The sequence below is a fragment of the Ricinus communis genome, chromosome 5, assembly GCF_019578655.1.
Source record: "Ricinus communis isolate WT05 ecotype wild-type chromosome 5, ASM1957865v1, whole genome shotgun sequence".
NCBI classification, from domain to species: Eukaryota; Viridiplantae; Streptophyta; class Magnoliopsida; order Malpighiales; family Euphorbiaceae; genus Ricinus; species Ricinus communis.
In genome coordinates this window covers 29,230,593-29,250,057 of record NC_063260.1, presented here as the reverse complement: position 1 = coordinate 29,250,057, position 19,465 = coordinate 29,230,593, and the positions used below count along the sequence as shown (strand labels likewise).

The 19,465-nt window shown below is 32.8% G+C and overlaps 3 protein-coding genes across 5 annotated transcripts; 1 reads left to right on the top strand and 2 right to left on the bottom strand.

Annotated features, from left to right (window-relative positions):
- Positions 1-106: 106 nt before the first annotated feature.
- On the bottom strand, positions 107-2,045 carry LOC8276062 (60S ribosomal protein L37a). The gene is made up of 5 exons (XM_015718184.2): positions 1,914-2,045; positions 1,204-1,243; positions 651-739; positions 479-561; positions 107-357 (listed from the first exon to the last, which is right to left on the bottom strand). The coding sequence occupies exons 1-5, from the start codon at positions 1,914-1,916 to the stop codon at positions 294-296; spliced, it is 279 nt and encodes a 92-aa protein (XP_015573670.1). The 5' UTR covers positions 1,917-2,045; the 3' UTR covers positions 107-293.
- Positions 2,046-2,851: 806 nt separating this feature from the next.
- LOC8276063 (SNF2 domain-containing protein CLASSY 3) lies at positions 2,852-7,900 on the bottom strand. 3 transcript variants are annotated; one of them, XM_048373929.1, is made up of 4 exons: positions 7,651-7,900; positions 6,119-7,532; positions 5,445-5,606; positions 2,852-5,126 (listed from the first exon to the last, which is right to left on the bottom strand). In XM_048373929.1, exons 2-4 carry the CDS (start codon positions 7,442-7,444, stop codon positions 3,195-3,197), a joined length of 3,420 nt encoding a protein of 1,139 aa, XP_048229886.1. In that variant the 5' UTR covers positions 7,445-7,532; positions 7,651-7,900; the 3' UTR covers positions 2,852-3,194. The 3 variants fall into 3 exon arrangements, with proteins under 3 accessions (XP_048229886.1, XP_025012786.2, XP_048229887.1); XM_025157018.2 differs by having other exon boundaries at positions 5,445-5,603; positions 6,119-7,900; XM_048373930.1 differs by lacking the exon at positions 5,445-5,606 and having other exon boundaries at positions 6,119-7,900.
- A 2,611-nt stretch (positions 7,901-10,511) lies between these two features.
- Positions 10,512-18,554, top strand: LOC8276064 (novel plant SNARE 11). The gene is made up of 10 exons (XM_002517463.4): positions 10,512-11,135; positions 11,395-11,487; positions 12,405-12,498; positions 12,622-12,659; positions 13,655-13,746; positions 15,547-15,626; positions 15,868-15,924; positions 16,057-16,149; positions 16,244-16,318; positions 18,031-18,554. The coding sequence occupies exons 1-10, from the start codon at positions 11,059-11,061 to the stop codon at positions 18,148-18,150; spliced, it is 819 nt and encodes a 272-aa protein (XP_002517509.1). The 5' UTR covers positions 10,512-11,058; the 3' UTR covers positions 18,151-18,554.
- The last annotated feature ends 911 nt before the right edge of the window (positions 18,555-19,465 follow it).

Below are 19,465 nucleotides of genomic sequence, written 5' to 3'. Positions count from 1 at the left end.
ACTTAAATTAATTAACTTCCCTCGTAAATTACAGAAGAACATTCTAAAAACTCTATTCATTGTTGGCAAAAGCTAAGATTGCAACCTCCAATTGCTAAAATTGATATTTTGCACAGCAAATATGTCATTTTTTAAGAGGAAAAAAACATCACATAAACAACTAAATAGCAAATCATCAAAAGTTAAAACTGTATACTACTTGAAAAAAAAGTAGATGTAACATCCTCAAACATTTTGAAGTAGTCTAGCTAAAGCGACAGCACAGACAAGTAAAATGACCCCAATAATAATGCTCAGCTCTCGGTTTGTTCCCTCAGCCTTCTGATTGTGCTCCTCACAGTCACAGCACTGGCAGTGCTGTCAGAACAAAAACACCAGTAGTTAGTCTTAGCGTTAGACAGATTAAGATAACAAAGGCCAGCCATTGTCAAACAGAATTACTTAAAAAAAGAAAAGATAAACAGGAGAATGAAATTACTTCAAAGTGTAGGCACCGCCTGCTTTGACTTTCCCGCAGTCCTTGCAGCCCCAAATTCCAACAGCCTTCCTCTTCACAGCATACTGCAAGATCATAACAGCGTGTGGCACATTTAAAAGAGAGAAATGATATTAACCCAAATGATATTAATTAATATTTACATATGGCTTACCTTCCCACAAAATTCACAGAAAAATTTGCTGTGCTGACTAACCTCCATCTTCTTAATTTGCTTCCTCAAACTGGCACCATAACGGGTACCTAAATAGAATTATCCGAAAAATTTTCAATTCAAGAACCATGACAGGTAACTCCATTAACCATCAAATCAAAATATCAGAGAAGTTTTCCAGTCCAGGAATGATGAACTCCAAAGCAAACATCATATATGGAATTTTTATATGTTGCCAAATTTAATCATTCTACTGAATTAACTCAAAGTGAAGAATAGTTTAATGTTCAAGACATCAAAAGTCAACTAGCCTCCTATTGCAATTAAAGGCATATTATCACAGCACTAGTCAAGCTTTTGAAAGCACCCAATTAAAACCATTACCCAAATTTTATGCTATATCAGCTATACATGTCTACAGAAGATACGAATTCAGATTATTTAGTGCGCATGCAGTTGCTCATTTAGACAAGAATCTAAATGAATAATGAACCATTCATAAACATTCTGCAAAGTTGCAAGAAAAGACCTATTTAACAAGAAAGATACCTACCATATTTTCCAACAATACCAGCCTTCTTTGTACGCTTGGTCTGCATATGACAGCAAAAGAAATGAACATCAATATAAGAAGATCCACAAGTAGAATCAAAACCATAGAAATCACAATAGCACCACATATAAGATCCTAAAATTCACAAATTCTTAGATACAAAATAAAAAGAATGCAAATCTCCTAATTACAAGAGCAAGGAAGGACAATAAGAATTGACTGTTAAGGTCATTAAAGAACCTCGTATTTAAGTGAAAAATATACAAATCCAGTAAGAGGCAATAATGTGACGAAGGAAAATGAAAACCAAGTCTTATAATATTGTTGGTCATACAAATCCCAGGCTCGAATCGGATAATCCCATTATTTATACCCAATCATTCCTAGGACTCGTGGGTTTTCTTGAAACGAGACTCCAGCAAGACCTCATTTTTTGTTACTTTACCTTTTTCATACATTTTAGATAACCTGAACCGAATTCAATTTGTTCATTTAGACTCGCCTAATTTAAATTAGATAAGCATGCACAATCAAGAAAAATTAAAGTGACAAAATCTATCGAGCATCTCCATAAATATCAAAAATAATATGTTCCTTGAAGAATTAACATATAATCACAGAAAATAAAGAAAACCAATTACTATGTAAGAAACAAACTTTGATTAACAAAACCAAAAACCAAAACAACAAATTTAACAAATAAAGGTTACCATTGTTATTAGCTTGACGGATCTCTGGCAGTGGAGCGAGAAACAGCTGCAAACTGAAGGATTGAGCTAATGAGAAACCCTAGGGTTTCTTTAACCTGGCTTTTATAGGTAAATGGACTCAGAAAAAGGGTTAATGAAGCAAGGCCCGGATTCAAATGGGCCCTGGTCTATTCATCTACTTGAATATCTCTATTCATGGCCCAGGATTAGATCAATTCTTTTCCTTTTCTTTTTTTTTTTTTTTTTGTGTGTGTTTTGTAGTTTTATTATTTGATTCTTTTATGTGATGCCTATATTCATCAATTGGTAATATAAGTAATATAAATTTTTTAATTAAAGAAGAGATTCTTTCTAATTACTAGTATCGGAAAATAAGTGAAGATATATATTAATATGGCTGAATATGATTTGGATGTATAATCTTTCTTTACTAAGGTGCCTAAGATTTATGAACGTCATGCATCAGGCTAAATTCATGAAATTAAAAGGTAGACATTTTAAATTCTTTACTCATTTTGACATGCAAGATTTTTTCAGATGTATTTGTAATTTGAGCATATGAGATCGCACGTTCTATTTTTTTGATATATATCTTATTTAACAAGTAAAATATGAATTATTTGGTCAAATTGAAAATTACATGATTAGTAGCAATCTGTATATAGAGAAATTCTTATTTAGACTAGTGGCACGTTTATGTCTATATTTAGGGTTGTTTACGTTCGCAGTTCTAAACTGCTTCATTGTTCTACGTTGTAGCATTGTAGGGTTCCAAACTTTGCCAGCGTGAATTTTGCTAATAATAGGCATAATATCACTTTAATTCATTCACATCCAAATTGAGACTTATTTGAAATTGGAAAGGGTAGAAAAGGGAAAAGAAAAAGAAAGAATAGAAGTTGCAAGTTCAAGTATTTTTTAACACCAAGCAGCAGCAGTAACAAAAAAGAAAAAATATGTTATAAGGTAAAAAAGAAGTCGTCAATAACTGGTTCCACCAGATAGATGTATCTACATCTGCATGAGTTAATTGATATATTCCATTGATCAACAAAAAGAATGATATATTCCAAACTGTCGCCTAAGCCAAGAACTGGGATATCTCAGAAAATAAGAACAATGAAGCCTACCTTCTCGCACTATATCTGTAATGTACTGATTTACGTAATTTTGAGTATTGGCCAACACTTCCAATAGTCACTAGACTTTTGGACCAAAACAGATCAGTGTTTCAGCTTCAAAAGGATGAAAAATTACCAGCAGCAGCTCCCAGCATGTTACTTACAGATTGAGGAAGCCAAAGTCTTCCGCAATTACATCTTTGGGTTGGTAAACTATCTTCTTCAGAATGTCTCTCAAATTCTTGCGCTGAACTATCTCTTCCAAGATTCTATCCTCCTCACCATCTGATACCTTGGGTGATATTTTCTGTGGACTAGAGGCCCTGTCTGAAGAGTCGAACACCAACTCTGACAACCGCTCTTTTTCAGCTTGCCGACAGTATTTATCCTCTTCCAATGTTTCTGATGCGATGAGATGATAAATGTATACAACTTTCTCCTGCCCAAGCCTATATGCCCGGCTTATAGCTTGCCTTACGACTGATGGATTCCACACAACATCAAGTAGAACGACCCTTGAAGCACCAACAAGATTTATCCCTTCAGAACAAGCCTTTGTTGATGCAAGCATCACTTTTGCTTCACTCTTCCTGTCATTGAAATCCTTAATCAGTGATTGGCGCTCGCCCATGTCAAGTTTTCCATGCATATGTAATATTTCCTTCCCTTGGATCCAATGGAACCTAGATTCAAGCTGCATGGCTATCAATTTCAATGGATCAAGATACTGGCTGAAGACCAATACCCTTTCCTTCATGGCCTCACTAAGCAGGATAATTTCCATAAGAAATTTTGTCTTAGCTCCCATTTCTGGATTCAATTTATGCTTTTCTAGCACACTACGTTCAGCAAATTTTTCCAAATTAGAAATTTTTTTAAGCAGCAACAGAGAAGAAGGATGCAGAGAAACCAGAGATACCAAATATTCCGAATGGAAATTGCCTGTTCCTTGAACTTTATCAAGGAGACTCTTCTGCAATTGGACTGGTTGCAGAATAACCATAGCATCTCTCAAGCCAGGAAGTCTCTGCTGTAGTATATTGCCCCTATATACATGCACAAAGGGCTTGATCATTGCTCTTACCTCCTCCAACTTCTCAGCTTTAAATCTGTCATTGCCATCTTTGGCAATGGAACCTGTCAGAGATGCCCAAGTTCCTCTTGCTCCATTTGTCTTCCGCCCACGTCTTTTCTTGCCAAAAGATTCATTGCAGTTGTACAATAACGAATCTGCAAATTTTGGCCTCACCAACAAAAGCGTATTGAAAAGCTCAGTGAAGTTATTTTGGAAAGGGGTTCCCGAGAGAATAATGCGCTTATCTGTTCGAATTCTAGATAATGCCTTAAAGACAAGACTATTGTCATTGCGTGGGGTGTGTCCTTCATCAAGCACTAAAAGACCAGGAAGTTGAAGAAGGGCATTGCGCATGTCATCTTCCGACTTCTGCTGTGTCTTGCTTCTCTTCTTGTCTTCTCTGACAAGCTCTTCAAAAAGTTTATAGCTAATGCCAAGGACACTCTTATCCTTTTTCCAGGAATATAACTTCACCATACGGACAGAATTTATACTGTGCTGTCCAGATTTAATAAGCCTCAAAGCAGCTGCATTTTCCCTGCCACAGAACTTTTGTGTGTTCAAGTTGTGAAATGGAATGTCAAACTTCCACTTCTTGAATTCTGCTTCCCAGGAAAGCAGCAGTGTGCTGGGGGTAATAATCAATGGTCTACACTCTGGATACAATTTCATGTAGGACTGAAGAAAGACTATAGCCAGACGGGTTTTCCCTGTCCCAGGGGCATGTGATATTATGCATCCACTCCCACCATCAAAACGGGTCCGCTCTTTCAACTTATCCAGATAAATCCCTCCAGCTATGTTTTTCCATAGAAATTCAAAACCCTCACGTTGATGTTCATGGAGATCCCTTCCAATACCAGGAATGATGCCCCACACTGTGCCTTGCGCATGAGTGCAAGAATCATACCCATGCTTTGAGTCATCATCAGAATCTTGAATGTGAAGCTCCTCAAAGATGTCAAGTTTTTCTCCATTACCATCTCTCCTTTCTGAATTTCCCCATGGCTGTTTACCCTGCAACAGATAATACCAAGTCTTAGTCTTGAATTTCACACAAGACAATATAATTAAAATTCAGTTACTAAACTAGCTTATACTATACAATTGAATCTCAGGTAAGACAATTAGGTTACTAGAAGGCTGCCAATGGGATTTCTTCTTTTCTTTTTCCAGGTGACATGGCTCACCTTTGTTTGATTGAGAAATTCCATTACTATTGCAGACAATATTAATGCAATAAACAGCAAATAAAAACACTTGAATAAACAATTATGACAGGGTGAACTAATAAACATGAACTAAAGATGAGTAGTTTAAGATATTGAAGCTGACAAAGGGTGCAGTATAATATTTGATCTCCAGATCTACAAAAGAGCAAAATCTGCATTTGATTCCAATCTCTTCATCAAGAATAAATTGGTGATTCCCTCGGTGACAAAGGGCAGCAGTATCAAGTTCAACTTCAGGACAAACATCAGCTTCGCTTTTGCCCTGCTGATCAACATTGAAAAAACAATGCTTTCAATTTAATAGAGGTGCCAATTTGTAAAACGTAAAATACAAAATGACAGAAGAACTGGACTCTATAACACATATGTAAAGCTAACAGATAAAAAAATAGAACAAACCCCAGATGCAAATGAGTAAAGTGAGAACTAAAAGCACCCAAAAAGATGAATGGAACCTAGTTTCATAGATACAATTGCCTTTTATATTTCACACTAATTTCAAAATTTTATGCCAGAGTCTTATTAACAGGAATATTTCATTTATTGTAGAAGTTTAGTCGGTTGTGCAATCATCATGGTTGGAAATTACTTCAATTCTGACCATAAATATAAATACTTTTTCGAACTTAACGCAATCAAGCATGTATCCTTCAGAAATCATACTAAAATATGAAAACTATAGGGGTCTCAATGATTTTATCTTGTTTCTTCCACTAGAATTCTCTATATAGGCGTAATATCTATTATAAACAACCAAATAAGAAAACAAACGAGGACCTCTGTGACATCATTTGCACAAAGGGCAAGGGCCATTTCAGCCCAAAGATTGTCCAATTCCTTTTCTTCTTCTGATTTCTCTATTGGAGTTGATTCTTCAGTTCCAAATGTGTATTTCAATGGAAGACTCGGCTTGACCTGCTCATTAATCACTTCCAAAAGCACAGTTTCCTTGTCAAATATGGAATTTCCAAGAATCTTGACAACTTCATCATCATCATAGGCACGAATTCTCTTTTTAGTGTGCTGCCCCCCACAGATTTCCTGCACATGCTTATCACCTTTCTTTTTCTTAGATTTGAGTTTCCCTTTTCTTGACTTAGCTTTCTGATCAGGGCCGGACGTTTCATCATCACCACCATTATCACCACTGCCTTCAAAATCATTAAGATCATCCTCCTCAACACTCAAAGGACAGCTACTGGATCCAAAGTCAATTCTCTTATCATTAGATTTTGAAGGATATCGTGATCTTGTCCGTTTTGAAACGGAACAGAAATATTTATCATCATCAATAACATCAAATTTGCTATCATCAGAACCATTTAAATCCATTCCGGACCTCTTTTTCCTTTTCAATCCAAGCTCAACCTTTTCTCCTTTCCCCCTATAATCCGAAACCCCCTCGTTTTCTTCCTCCTCATCCCCACTACTCGACTCCTGAAAATCAAAAGAACAGTCAGAAGATGTTGCCTCTTCATCATACTCACCATCTGAATCATTATTATCCTCTTCACTCTCTTCGCTCTCAACAACCAGAATTTCCTCACTTTCACTATCTGAAATCTCCACAATCTCATCATCATCATTATCCTTCTCCCCATTAGATGATGATTTGCGCCCACTACAGCTTTCTTCCACCTCCATGCTCCCACTTTTCTTACAACCTTTCTTCTCAACATCCTCGCTCCCCAAACTTTCTACACCATCAGATTCAAAATTAGAACCACCCAAATCAATCTCGTCATTACTATCATCGTCCCAACCTAAATTCCCTCTCCCATTACCCTTTGAACAAGCAGTAGTAGCCGTCTTCTTCCTCTCCACTATCTTTTCCCCTTCTACTTTTCTATACCCACCAAAGCTAGCTGACACGGAAACCTCCTTCCCTTCACTATAATCACAGCCATACCCATCTCGATTATCTTTTCGACAAGATTCACTGGAACTCTTACCCTCATTAACTTGTCTAAACCCGCTAAAACTTGTCGAATAAGTGGCATTACTGCTAACTTCTTTTCCATTCCTTTCCTTTTTCCATCTCTCACGCCATTGTGCTGCTGTACAGCTACGAGTTCTTTTCGCTACTGGCAATGTATATTCCATCCTTCTCTTATCACTTCAACCAAAAAAAAAAAGCTCCAATCTTTTTCCTAACAAGACACAAGAGAACCCGCGAAAGAAAAGCTCCAACCTTTCCTTGCAAGAAACAAGAAAAACCAAGAATTGAGTAGTCGGCGAGGAATATAATCCATGCATTAATGGTGGACAGGTGATACTGATAAAAGAAACAGAGAAAAAGAGATGGGTACCTGTCCAGATAGGGCAGGTAAAAGGGCGCCAAGGAAGAGGAGGAAGTCTTGTCCTTTGGTATTTTTTTGACTTCTGAAGACTAAAGAGTTTCAGTTTACTTTAAACTGTACCACTGTACCCGGAGTACTGTACTAGTTTTTGTGCTTTTTTTTAATTTAGTTTATAAATAAAATAATAATATCAGAGTGTCCCTAGATGTACTTTTTCAATACCCAATTTGACCTGGCCTTCTTTAGAATTATTACTCTCGGGCACAATTATTTATTTCTTTTCCAACAGTTCCAAAAAAATTTATAAAAATATTTTCACTAATTAACAAAAGTATCTTTATTCATTGTTAAATTGCTATTCTATTAATTTTAATATTATAATTTTTATTAAATTTAAATAAAAATAAAAACATCATTAAATTAAAAAGATCTATTTTTTTTACATTAATCTTTACATAAATAAAACAAGCTACTCCATTAATGAATTAAAAGATGAAGATGCATTTTTGAAGAAATAGAAAATTTAGTTTTATTTTTCTATAATTTGAATATTTTAAGTTTTTGTTATAATTTTAAAATGGATCTTTTAAATGGATAAATATTGGAAAATAAATATTGTTTATAATTTTAAAATATATTAATCAGTTAGAGATGGAAAAGGGTTTTTATTTAAAAATATAATTCTATTTTAATTATTTTCTCAGTTTTATACCAGTTCTTGAGTTTTTCCGCTTTATTAATTAAAAAACATTGGAAAAGAAAAAAGAAAGGATCTTTTAAATGCTAGTAATAAATTGTGTCAAAAGAATTCAATGGCTAGCACGTTATTAACCAAGTGCTGCAGGGTATTTATTATTGGGATAAGGTCCAAATATGCCCTTAAAATTTCCCCCATTTGTTACGTCGAACCTTTATATTTATTTTAGCCACGTATAATCTAATTTTGTAAGATCTATATCACTTAAGTCCTTTGATTAACAACAACTATTAGAGATAATAACCGGGTGGATATTTTTCAGTACCCGATCCAATCTAATTCTAATAGGACGAATTCGAGTAATAATAGCAGGTTTGGAATTTAATTTTACTATCCGTACTGAGTTCGGATTTAATTTTACAGACATTATTTTATTTTTATTATTCATGACATTATTTTAAATTTTACTAAATTTATGTTTAAATTATATTAGTATATTTAATATTTAATGTTAATATATAAATTTAATTAATTTTTATAATTTCTTTTGCATTGATTTAATACATTTCAAATTTTAATTACTGGAAACGGTTTGATAAACAGATACTCGTTTAACTATTTAGATATTTATATAAATGGATAAATACCCACTACTCATTTAAATATTTATAAATATATTTAATAATTATTTAATTTAAACGAATTTTAATCGTGTTAGAATGGTATACAGGTATTTTTATTCGGGTTTGGAACGGATTCGGGTAACAAAGATAATCTTTTAAACGGGGTTAGGACGGATTTAGATATATGTATTTTAATCAAGTTCGGGTTTGGATATCCTTAAATGGGTGGGTACCCTACTTGTTGCCATTCTTAATATATATAACATAACTTAAAATCATTAAAATTAAAATTAATAGTATCATACTTGAAAATTTTAGTGAAAATACTGAAAAAATTAATTGACTATATAACTAACTAACTAATTATATATTTATATATATTATATTGAGTCATTTATTGAATATGTAAACATGATATATCTTTTTAAAATTTTTAAGCACTTATTAGTTTTGATGACGATAAATTATTTATAAATAAAAATTTATTTTCTTTTTTTATATGATTTAATAATCTTCTATAGTTTGAACTCTTAAATTTTTTTATATTCATAGCATTTATATAAAATTAAATAAATAAGAATATCTCATAAAATTAAATAAACTAAATATTTTAATAATATAAATCGAATCAAATTAAATTATTGTGTTATAACTTGATTCAATATTAGATTAATTCATTTATTTTTTAAATTTTTTGTTGATTTAGTATTTTATATATTTTAAGTATATAATTCAGTAACAACTTTTTACTTTATATATAAAAGTAAAAATATTTTATGCTATAGTTTAATTTACTAAATTATAGAAAATTTAACCTAAAAATTAATTTTCAATTAACTAAATTTTTTACTTGAAATGAAATCATATCAAAATAATTTTGTTGAAATATATTTAAGATGAAAGGTATAAATAAATATAAATATTATAATTAAAAAATAATTCTTTAATTGATAAGACAATCTATCTTTTTTCACATATTGTAATACAATATAAAACACCTTAATTATAAATTTTAAGTATTTAATAGTTCTATTTTTCTCTCCAAATTATTCTTTATAATCTTAATTTCTTATTAGATTTTTTAATATTTCTATTCTCATAATATTGGTTTCATAGGAATATAAAATAACTAAAAATTATAGTTAAAATGTTAAAAATTGTAACATAATACTCTTTAAAATAGTAGAAAAATATGTTAAAATATATTAATCGTTTGAACAAGCTTGCCTTCAAAAGTTTTTATTAGGAAATAGCTATATTTACCATCTGGAATAACATTATATATTCATAAATAAATAAATTGTCTAAATGTATTTCTTATTATATTCTACGGAAGCAATTGCAATGCTGATGAGACAAATTAGATTACACTATTTACTATTAACGAATTCAAATAGACATTATCCATTTTTCTTCTATTAAATGATATTAGTGGTGCCAGCTAATATCAATACGGGCAGAAGAGCAAAAATATTATAACAAAGTGAGCGGGTGGGTGGGCTCCACCGTCCCTAATTAGCGGTTTAAACGGCCAAAGAAATCGCTGCTCCTTTTTTAAACCTTCCAATTTCAGAGCCAAACCAAAACCCCCTTCCAAAAAAACTCCACAATGAAGAAACTTCTTTTTTTTTTTTCTTTCTTTCCTTAACTAAAAAGAAAAAATCGAACATTGTCTGTTTATCACGATGAACCATTGCTGTTGGTATTTAATATAAACATTTTTTTTTTTGTTTTTCTATATAAAAAATTCTTAAATAGATCGGGAGACATTGTAAATCCTTCGATTCTGGTCTCCTCGATCAGCAATATTTCAATCACCTCAGAACCTGCATTGCACGGATCTAATTAAGCATTTTTAATCCGTATCCATTGTATATAAAAAAATTTGGGATTTAATTCAAATCCCTCGCATTTTGGGGTAAAAATGCAAATCGATGTAACATTCGGTGTATGAATTCTCTACCTGTCCGGATTCAGATCGTGGAATCTGCATTTTATGTTCTTCTAGATCGCGTTGTTTTGACCTACATTTATCGTTGAATAGAATTGGTTCGTGCTCGGTTATATTTTTAGATATTTAGCGATTAAATTATAAAGATGGATCCCATATCAGCAGTAAGCGAAGAACTAGGTCAGATCGATGGCCAGATAGCTGACATTTTCCGAGCTTTATCGTAAGATTATGTTTTACTTTTACTCTTCTTTTCCTTTTTTGGTAATTTTGATGTTTGACGCGTTGCTTCATTTGTTCATAGTTTTATAGGTTTAGCTTATTGATGAATGTGTCTTTAAAGAACCATAATACTATTCCGAATTATGACTTGTTAAAATTTTAGATTCATTTAGGGTTTAAAAATTAAAATTTGACAGCTAATGTATTAGTAATTTTTTGGTAACTATGGTGAAATGTAATGTGTGGTTATATCTTTGCAGAAATGGGTTTCAGAAGTTGGAGAAGATTAAGGATGTTAATAGGCAGAGTCGGCAATTGGAAGAGCTTACTGGGAAGATGAAGGATTGTAAGAGGTATGTTATTTGGCGTTACTTTTCTTTTATCTTTATCTTTTAGTTGCACTTATTGTTCTTCTCCACACTTGAACATTACCTTGAGCTATATGGCTTAACCATACATGTATTCAATCATTCGGAACATGTCATCGTTTTGTGCTGGCTTATAGGAATCCTTGGCAAAGCATTTTAGACAGAATCAAAATAAGTAACAGAAATGAGGTTCTTACGTACATGTCTAGATTGAAAGACTAAGTTTCTAGTGGAAAAATAATTTTGGAGTCTCAATCTAAGAAGAGTGCTTACCCCTGTCTATGGTAGAACTGGAAAAGTTTCCGTGAAGTCTAAGGCAGCTGACCTTTACTTCAACTGTTTCTACCGTGTATTTCACACTCTAACCCATAAGGAAAAAAATTTAATGCGTGATACTTGTCATGTGACTTCTAGTGAGTTACTTAGAATTAGGTGCTGTGCTTTGATGGATCAGAGGCTGCTACTGAAGACATAAGCTATTTGTTAGCATTCCCTTATTATGGGTTCCTGTTTGTCAACTTTATAGTTAATTCATATGCATACAACTGTAAGTTCTTTAATAATCTTCCATATTTCGTACTAGGATTTTGGTTATGAATTAATGAGGCCGTATCAAACCCTAAGAACTCAGTTAATGTTTGCTAGATCAAGGGACTGTGGCATTGCACTTTTGCATCACATTCAAATGTTCTACCAAAATATGCTCTTAGTTTCTATTTTTAATATAAAGGTTTAGTTCTTAATTATTTGGTTTACTATATTTCAATATTGTTCTGCTACTCTAGTGTATATTCCATAAAAAAATTTCCATGCTGAATTGTTATATATCTTTTATCTATTCTATTTTCATCCCTTAATTATTAGTAATGCCTTTTGTCATCCCTTGCTGTCTTGTTCTCCAGGCTTATCAAAGATTTTGACAGAGAAGTGAAGGATTTGGAGAATAGAAATGACCCAAACACAAACAGAATGCTGAATGAAAAAAAGCAATCAATGGTGGGCACTGGGCTTTGATTTTCTTTTAGTTTTTATTTAGAGATAATTTTCTTGTTGCATAATTTGTTTTGTTGTTCCTTTATATGTTATAGTTTTCTGAAAGTTGTTCACTTCTTGATGCAGATTAAAGAGCTGAATTCATATGTTGCTCTTAAAAAGCAGTAAGTTTTTCTCTTCTCAGAAATTAGTACTTCTATTTCAGTATGGTACCAATAGATAGACTTATGCAGATAGAAGAATCTGATTGTTTATATTCAGTATTTGTTTTCCTCTTACTTTCTATTTTCTTGCTGGTTTTTTACTTGTAGTCTTAACTTTTTCTCGTTTTCTTTTCCTTGTGATGAACCAGGCAAAGGCAAGAACTTCTTGTTCTAAAATTTTATTTAGGATAGTTTTTCAGGCCTTTTTGACTACCTTGGTTCATATTTTCGATTCAATTGGATTCTAGAATCATTTTTTGAAACATTTACAAAAGAAAATTGTTTCCTCTTCTCTCACTTTATTTCTCATAGTGAAATCTTTGTGGAGGCATCACTTATGGCATTGCTTGCTTTCAATGAATTTTAAATAGCTTTGGGGCCTTTCTACCAAATTACTAATAGAATTTTCTTGTTTAATGCCGTTGTTGAAATGTTGGTCTGCCCTCAAGTCTATAAAAAATCTAATCCATTGTCACCTACAAAAGTTTGAATTGCCATTGATTAGCAATGAAAAATCGAGAGACAGAAACAGAGACTGGAAGAATCAAAAAGCCTGTACTGGAAGCTTAGGTTGGTTGCATTTATCCCAACATAAAATAACAATCAAGGAGAATGGTATAAAATTGTACTCAGTACCCAAATAGAACATGATTATCTGATTCTCAATTGATGATATTGATGTAAATGTTAGGCTCCTCTTAGTTTCCACTTAGACTGATTGATGAATATTGAAATTTATTTAAGTTATATTTCCTTCCTGAATTATTTTGATTTCCAGGTAAAGAAGCTTATTTCTTTAAGCTGAAGTTGTTATTATATTGCACTCAGTTGATATCCTGAGTAACATTTGACTTTTTCGAGCTAAATATAAGAGATTCTTTAATCACATATATAGCTTAATAATATTATATGTTGCTTATAAAATTGACTTTAGCATTATTATGATGCTGATACAGATATGCAGCCAATTTAGAAAACAACAAGAGAGTTGATCTTTTTGATGGGCCTGGTGAAGAGTTAAATGAAGAAAATGTGTTGCTAGCTTCATGTAAGTTATGGCCTTTTCCTAGACTTTTGTGCCTATGTCATTTGGGAGCAAACATGAGAATTGAGTTGACTGAGAGTACTAGTAGAGTTTTCATCATACTCCTCTTTTCTGTCCTATTTGCTTTCTCTAGTATTCTTCAGTTTCATTTTCCTTTTCTTTTTGGTCTCCTTTACGTGTTTCCCTTGTCCGCATCCTCTTTTCTATCTCTTTGCTTTACATCATCTTGTTTGTTGTGTGTCATCACCATGCAGTATCCTCTAATTGTTTAAATAATTTTAGAGCTAGAAGTATTTGTCAGTTTGATGTGCTTATGGGTTACAGTATATGCATATGAATGCACATTAGTAGCAAGTTGTGAACTAGAGTCAGGCAGGCAAATTCTTTCTCAGGAGTTCCTGAATTACTGATAGAACTGAGATGTCGTTTTCAAATTTTGAAATATTTTTGGCAAGCTAGTATTTTATTAGAATTCTTTCATTTCTTGATTTTGTCTGTTTGAAAAGAGTAATTATTTTGCTATGCCCATAGCCATCTGCTGTGGGAATTTAAGGCAGGATGCTGTTGTTTTCCTGCTTCACTAAGCAATGTGGATCCTTTATTTAATATGATATCTATTTGGAGTCGTATCATTATAAATGAAGGAGTTGTGACATGTTAGAGAGATTTTTTGTGCTGTCATGGTGCTCAAGGCATTTCTTCTACTAGATCAAACTAACTTGTACTAATGATTGCTGTGCTCCTACTTTGAAGGAACAAAGAAATTTTTATTTATCATTATAAAGAAGCACAAATTGATGAATCTGCTTTACTTCTGTTTCATTAAAGAAATAATATCTAGTTCTGAGTTCTTATGAAATGGGAGACCAAGGAAAAAACTTTATATGCATGACTAAATATTCACTAATATTAGCAGAAGCAATAGATTTCAAGGTACATGTAGACCTATTTCCTGAAACTACTCCTTTTTACAGCATGTTCGGATGCAAGTGCACAAGTGATTCATCATATTTGAAACAATTCTACTGTAGTTTTCAATTGCAAATCATTTCTTTTGTTTGATTTATTATATATGACTGCATTTAGAATTTCAATAGAATTGAGCTCACACTTTGTTGGAATAAGTGGGAGTTAGGGAGGTAACAGTTTCATTATTGATTTAAATGGAAAACAATTTCTTATTTTTGGTAAATGCCTAGAATTTCTACTGAATTGAGCTCAAGATAGGTTGAAATATAAGAGAGACAGCAGGGTTAACATGGATTTAGAGAGAGAAAAAGACAGAGAGACAAAACTAAGTAATTCAGTATTTGCTCGCATCAATTTTGTAAACTAAGTGGTGCAGAATTTATAATAAACATAAATTTTACCAGTTATGATATGATCCTAGTAATTCAATAAGTTAAAGCATTGTACTTTCTATTACACTTAGAATTCCTTTTGCTGTCAACCTTAATACTTAGGATTTATGAATAAATTTCTTCGAATTTTGATTTTCAAATGTGACAGTACTGAGGATAGAAATGGTGGCCTGAAAATCAGTATCATCCTGGCATGATGGAACCTGCGTCGTTTCTATAACTGTTATAAATTTGCTTCATATGCTCAACGCATTGTGTGATATGAGGCATTTCTTGCTTCTTTCAATGTTCTGATTACTTAATTCATTCTGTGGTTGGTTGCATAGTTCAGAATCTCACCCTGTATTTAATGAAATAAGCATTGGTATGATGGGAGTGAATAGGTACTAGGTGTCTTGATCTTCATTTGGAGTATTTCTAAGACAAGATAAATCTCTTGCAGCTATGACAAACCAGCAGTTAATGGATAATGGAAATCAGATGATGGACGAGACAGATCAAGCAATTGAGAGGGGTAAAAAGGTTTGTATTTGAAGAAGGCCAAAAAACTTTCATACTACCTAGATTTGGGACTTTTGTAGATACAAAGAGAAACCATTTAACTCATTCACTCTCAACTTAAATGCACAGAAAAAGGAAAAGAAAGAAAAGACAATGGTAAAGAAAATAAAAAAGAGCGAAGAAGAAGAAATCATAGAGCAACCTTTCCTGTTGCTAAATTTGGTTGTTAACTTTAGTAAATTTAACTTGCTGTTTATGCTAGATTGTTCAAGAGACCATCAACGTAGGAACAGACACTGCAGCAGCTCTTAAGGCTCAGGTACTTAAGCATCATACAAATTTGACATAGTGGCATATATAGTGTGAGAATTTGGAAGTCCTTCCATGGAAAGAAAGAGTAAAATTTTTGTTTATGGAATGGCCTGGAAGCTAAGAGCATTTTCATGTGCAGACTGAACAAATGAGTAGAATTGTTAATGAGCTTGACTCTATCCATTTTTCAATCAAGAAAGCTTCTCAACTGGTCAAGGAAATTGGTAGGCAGGTCAATTTCTAAAATATCCACTTCTTTTTCTCTCTCATATTCAACGTAGTTGTAGTTCTTACTTCTTGTTGCTTACTTGAATAATTGCCTTCAGGTTGCAACTGACAAATGCATCATGGCGATGCTGTTCCTTATTGTCGCAGGGGTCATAGCTATCATTATTGTGAAGGTATGACTGCATTTGCCTCTCTCTATAAATTATCGTGGTGCAACTAGCACTTTGAGACTATGTTTTAGTATTTTGAAAGCAATGCCTTTTGTGATGCTTAATAGAAATAGTAAAATAGGTAATTGTAATGTTTTTTATTTCGTGATTTATAATGGATGATTACATTCTTTTTAAACTATGGTGTACCTATGCTGTCCAAGGACAGCAGAGGCTTGTTTGAACATGCCAAGTCTAAGCAACCCTAACCTTCATTTTCCTGAACTCATGATTGTGATTCAGTTTGCATGAATTGCATTCTTGGACTTCTTTTATCGAGACAGATTAGAACTGCTGCTTCAAGTTAGTTTCCATGTCTGTCAATTTAAGAAACCATAAGGATTATAGAAACTGGGAATCCTTAGCATCAATGTAGGAGCACAAAGCACTGTATAACTCTTACTGCCATGTTATATCCGTGAAACCTACCATCTAGCCTTTACTGTAAAGCATACATCTGCAGATCTGGTTCTTATCTGTTAATTGAAATAGCAGCTTCTGATTCTGGTTTTCTTCGAATCCGCGGATTATGTTCCATGTTCTGTTGTATCACCTTATCAAATCAAATTCCAGAGCAGGAAACACCTATATCTTAGCTACCAGTGGTTAAATGTAGAAGTTGGTCCCAAGAACCCACATTTCAATGCGTGAGCTATAATCAATGGAGCATCACCTTATGAAATCAAATTTTGGTGGACGAAACACCTATTTCTTGGCTTCCAAAGTGTTGAAACGTGTAGAGATTGCTCCCCAGAAGCCCAAACTTCAAATCCATAGTGCTCTCGTACAAAGGGACAGCGAGAGCAAGGAAGATTTAAATCATAACACTAAAACATGAGTGAAGTGAAGATATGCCAGCAGCAGCTGTAAACTTCTAGCCAAGTTGAAGAGAGTTCCATAACGCTGCATTTTGGCAGCAATTATATATGTCATTGTGCTCTGGATGGTAAAGAAACATGTTTGCTATGACAGAGATAAGGATTGTTAAGATGGACCGGTGGAAATTGCAGGTATTGACAGTATACAACACAAGTGCATTTAATGTGGAAGAATTACCCCTAAAATAGGTTGAGAGAAGGGTGATTGAGATGGTTCAAACTTGTTTGCCACAGACTAGCTAGCAAGTTGGGGTGCCAGGGTGAACCACTGAAGAGTGATTGAGATGGTTCAAACTTGTTTGCCACAGACTAGATAGTAAGTTGGGGTGTCAGGTTGAACCACTGAAGAGTGATTTAGCAGCACCAGAACTTGGAATTTAGTTGAGGGTAATGATCCATATGAGCTGATTAGGTAGATTGATTTGGGGAATTATATTCTTTCAGACTGGTGCTCTGTTAAATCTTGTCTTTCATCTGCAAATCAAATGATCTGGATTAGCCCAAATGGTTCCGTCCTTTATAAATTGGTTCTTATCAAATTCTTTAATCTAGTAGTTGACAGGAGATAATCATCAAAAAGCCTTTGTCAAGCTCACCAATTCTAATGGATATCTTCATGCTCTAGAAAAATTATGTGTTCATGTTCAAGTAGGCATGTTGAGTTTTTTTATATCTTTAGTTCAAGCGCCATTTTGCCCAACACCTGATGAGAAGCTGGCTATGGCATACAAACAATTGCTGTTTGTATTATAGCTGGAAACACCTATTACTAATATTTGTTTTATATTAATTTTTCAGCTTGTGAACCCAAACAACAAAGACATTCGGGATATTCCAGGATTAGCCCCTCCAGCTCAGAATCGCAGATTACTTTGGCATCCTAATAAAGAAAGTAGCTATAACGGGGCTGCCTTGTGAGCACGTCAGGGTAATTTACAATCCAAGAAAACTTGACAGTGTGATGCTAGTTGCAGGATCTAGCATTTCAGTACCAGTTTGGTGCTTTTCTGAAAAGCTTCCTCAAATACTTGTCTCGAGATTTATTGTTGTAGTTCATTGAATAGCTTAATTTGGAAGAAGACTTCACGGCTATCCCAAAACGAAAGTGCTTAGGAATTACCTAATTTATCTATTGGTTCATAGCATGCATAATTACCCTTGTATGTTTTTCTTTTCTTTTCTTTTCCTTCAGCTTCATAACATGTTTGATATTTTTTATTTTTTTTATTTTTTGTTTGAGATTCATTCATTCAGCTTACTTACATTTGGATGTGCGTTTGTGGAGCTAAATTTTAATGAACTAAGTACAGGAGTTTTGCTTCTTTTTTCTTTTTCTTTTTTGTCTTTTCTTTTTCAAATAATTGTGATGAAGGGAAATTCTATACCGACGTCGTTTATAAATTAAAATTTTTATTAGTACTAATCAATCATTAATCACGAGGTCATAAAGGTTGGAAGGTAGAGACATGTGGGAGGCATATCTTAAATATCTTTCAGAAATAATAATAATAATAAACAGACTTTTGGTGTCCGCTCTTCTTCCTGAAACTCGTGGCAAAAAAAACTAATATCCCGAAAACTCATGGAAAACAAGAGGAATAATAGGGAAACATATGTGTCAAATCGGTGCCTTCCAATTCCATTCAGGGTCAATTTGGCCCCTGAATTTATATCCAAGACTAAATAATTTAATTTCTTTTAGCAAATAGTTTTTATATTTAAGAATTAAATGCATTCAATTTAAACTTTTCAAATTTAAAAGTTAAATACATCCAATTAAAATTTTTTAACAAATTAAACTTATGTGCAACGATCAATTATATCAATTTAAAAGTAATATTTATTTCATTAATTTATTGATATCTAATGACACGCTATTGAAAAGATTTAAAATTTAAATTTAATTGGTCCAAAAATAAAAAATGATAGGATTATTTGTTAAATAAAATAAATTTTAATTTATTTAATACTTGTAATTTTTGATTAATTAGATCTAAATTTTAAAATTTTCCAAATACACTCTTGTATACAGTGCGTCATTGATGTTATATAAGTAAATTAATGAATATTATTTTTAGTTTTTATAATTCATTAAAACCTTAAAGTCTAATATTATTTCACTTTTTTAATAGTTTAAATTGGATATATTTAATATTTAGACATAAAATTTAAAGATTATTTGTTGAAAAAATTTAAATTGAATATATTTGATCATTGAATATAAACTTAATTG

Coding starts and splice junctions, on each gene's coding strand:
- LOC8276062 (XM_015718184.2), bottom strand. Junction 740..1,203: donor TGGTATTGTTGGAAAATATG/GTAGGTATCTTT, acceptor AATTCTATTTAG/GTACCCGTTATGGTGCCAGT. Junction 562..650: donor TCTGTGAATTTTGTGGGAAG/GTAAGCCATATG, acceptor ATGATCTTGCAG/TATGCTGTGAAGAGGAAGGC.
- LOC8276063 (XM_048373929.1), bottom strand. CDS start 7,444: ATGGAATATACATTGCCAGTAGCGAAAAGAACTCGTAGCTGTACAGCA. Junction 5,607..6,118: donor GTGCAAATGATGTCACAGAG/GTCCTCGTTTGT, acceptor AATGTTGATCAG/CAGGGCAAAAGCGAAGCTGA. Junction 5,127..5,444: donor AATATTATACTGCACCCTTT/GTCAGCTTCAAT, acceptor TATCTGTTGCAG/GGTAAACAGCCATGGGGAAA.
- LOC8276064 (XM_002517463.4), top strand. CDS start 11,059: ATGGATCCCATATCAGCAGTAAGCGAAGAACTAGGTCAGATCGATGGC. Junction 13,747..15,546: donor AAATGTGTTGCTAGCTTCAT/GTAAGTTATGGC, acceptor AATCTCTTGCAG/CTATGACAAACCAGCAGTTA. Junction 15,627..15,867: donor CAATTGAGAGGGGTAAAAAG/GTTTGTATTTGA, acceptor TGTTTATGCTAG/ATTGTTCAAGAGACCATCAA.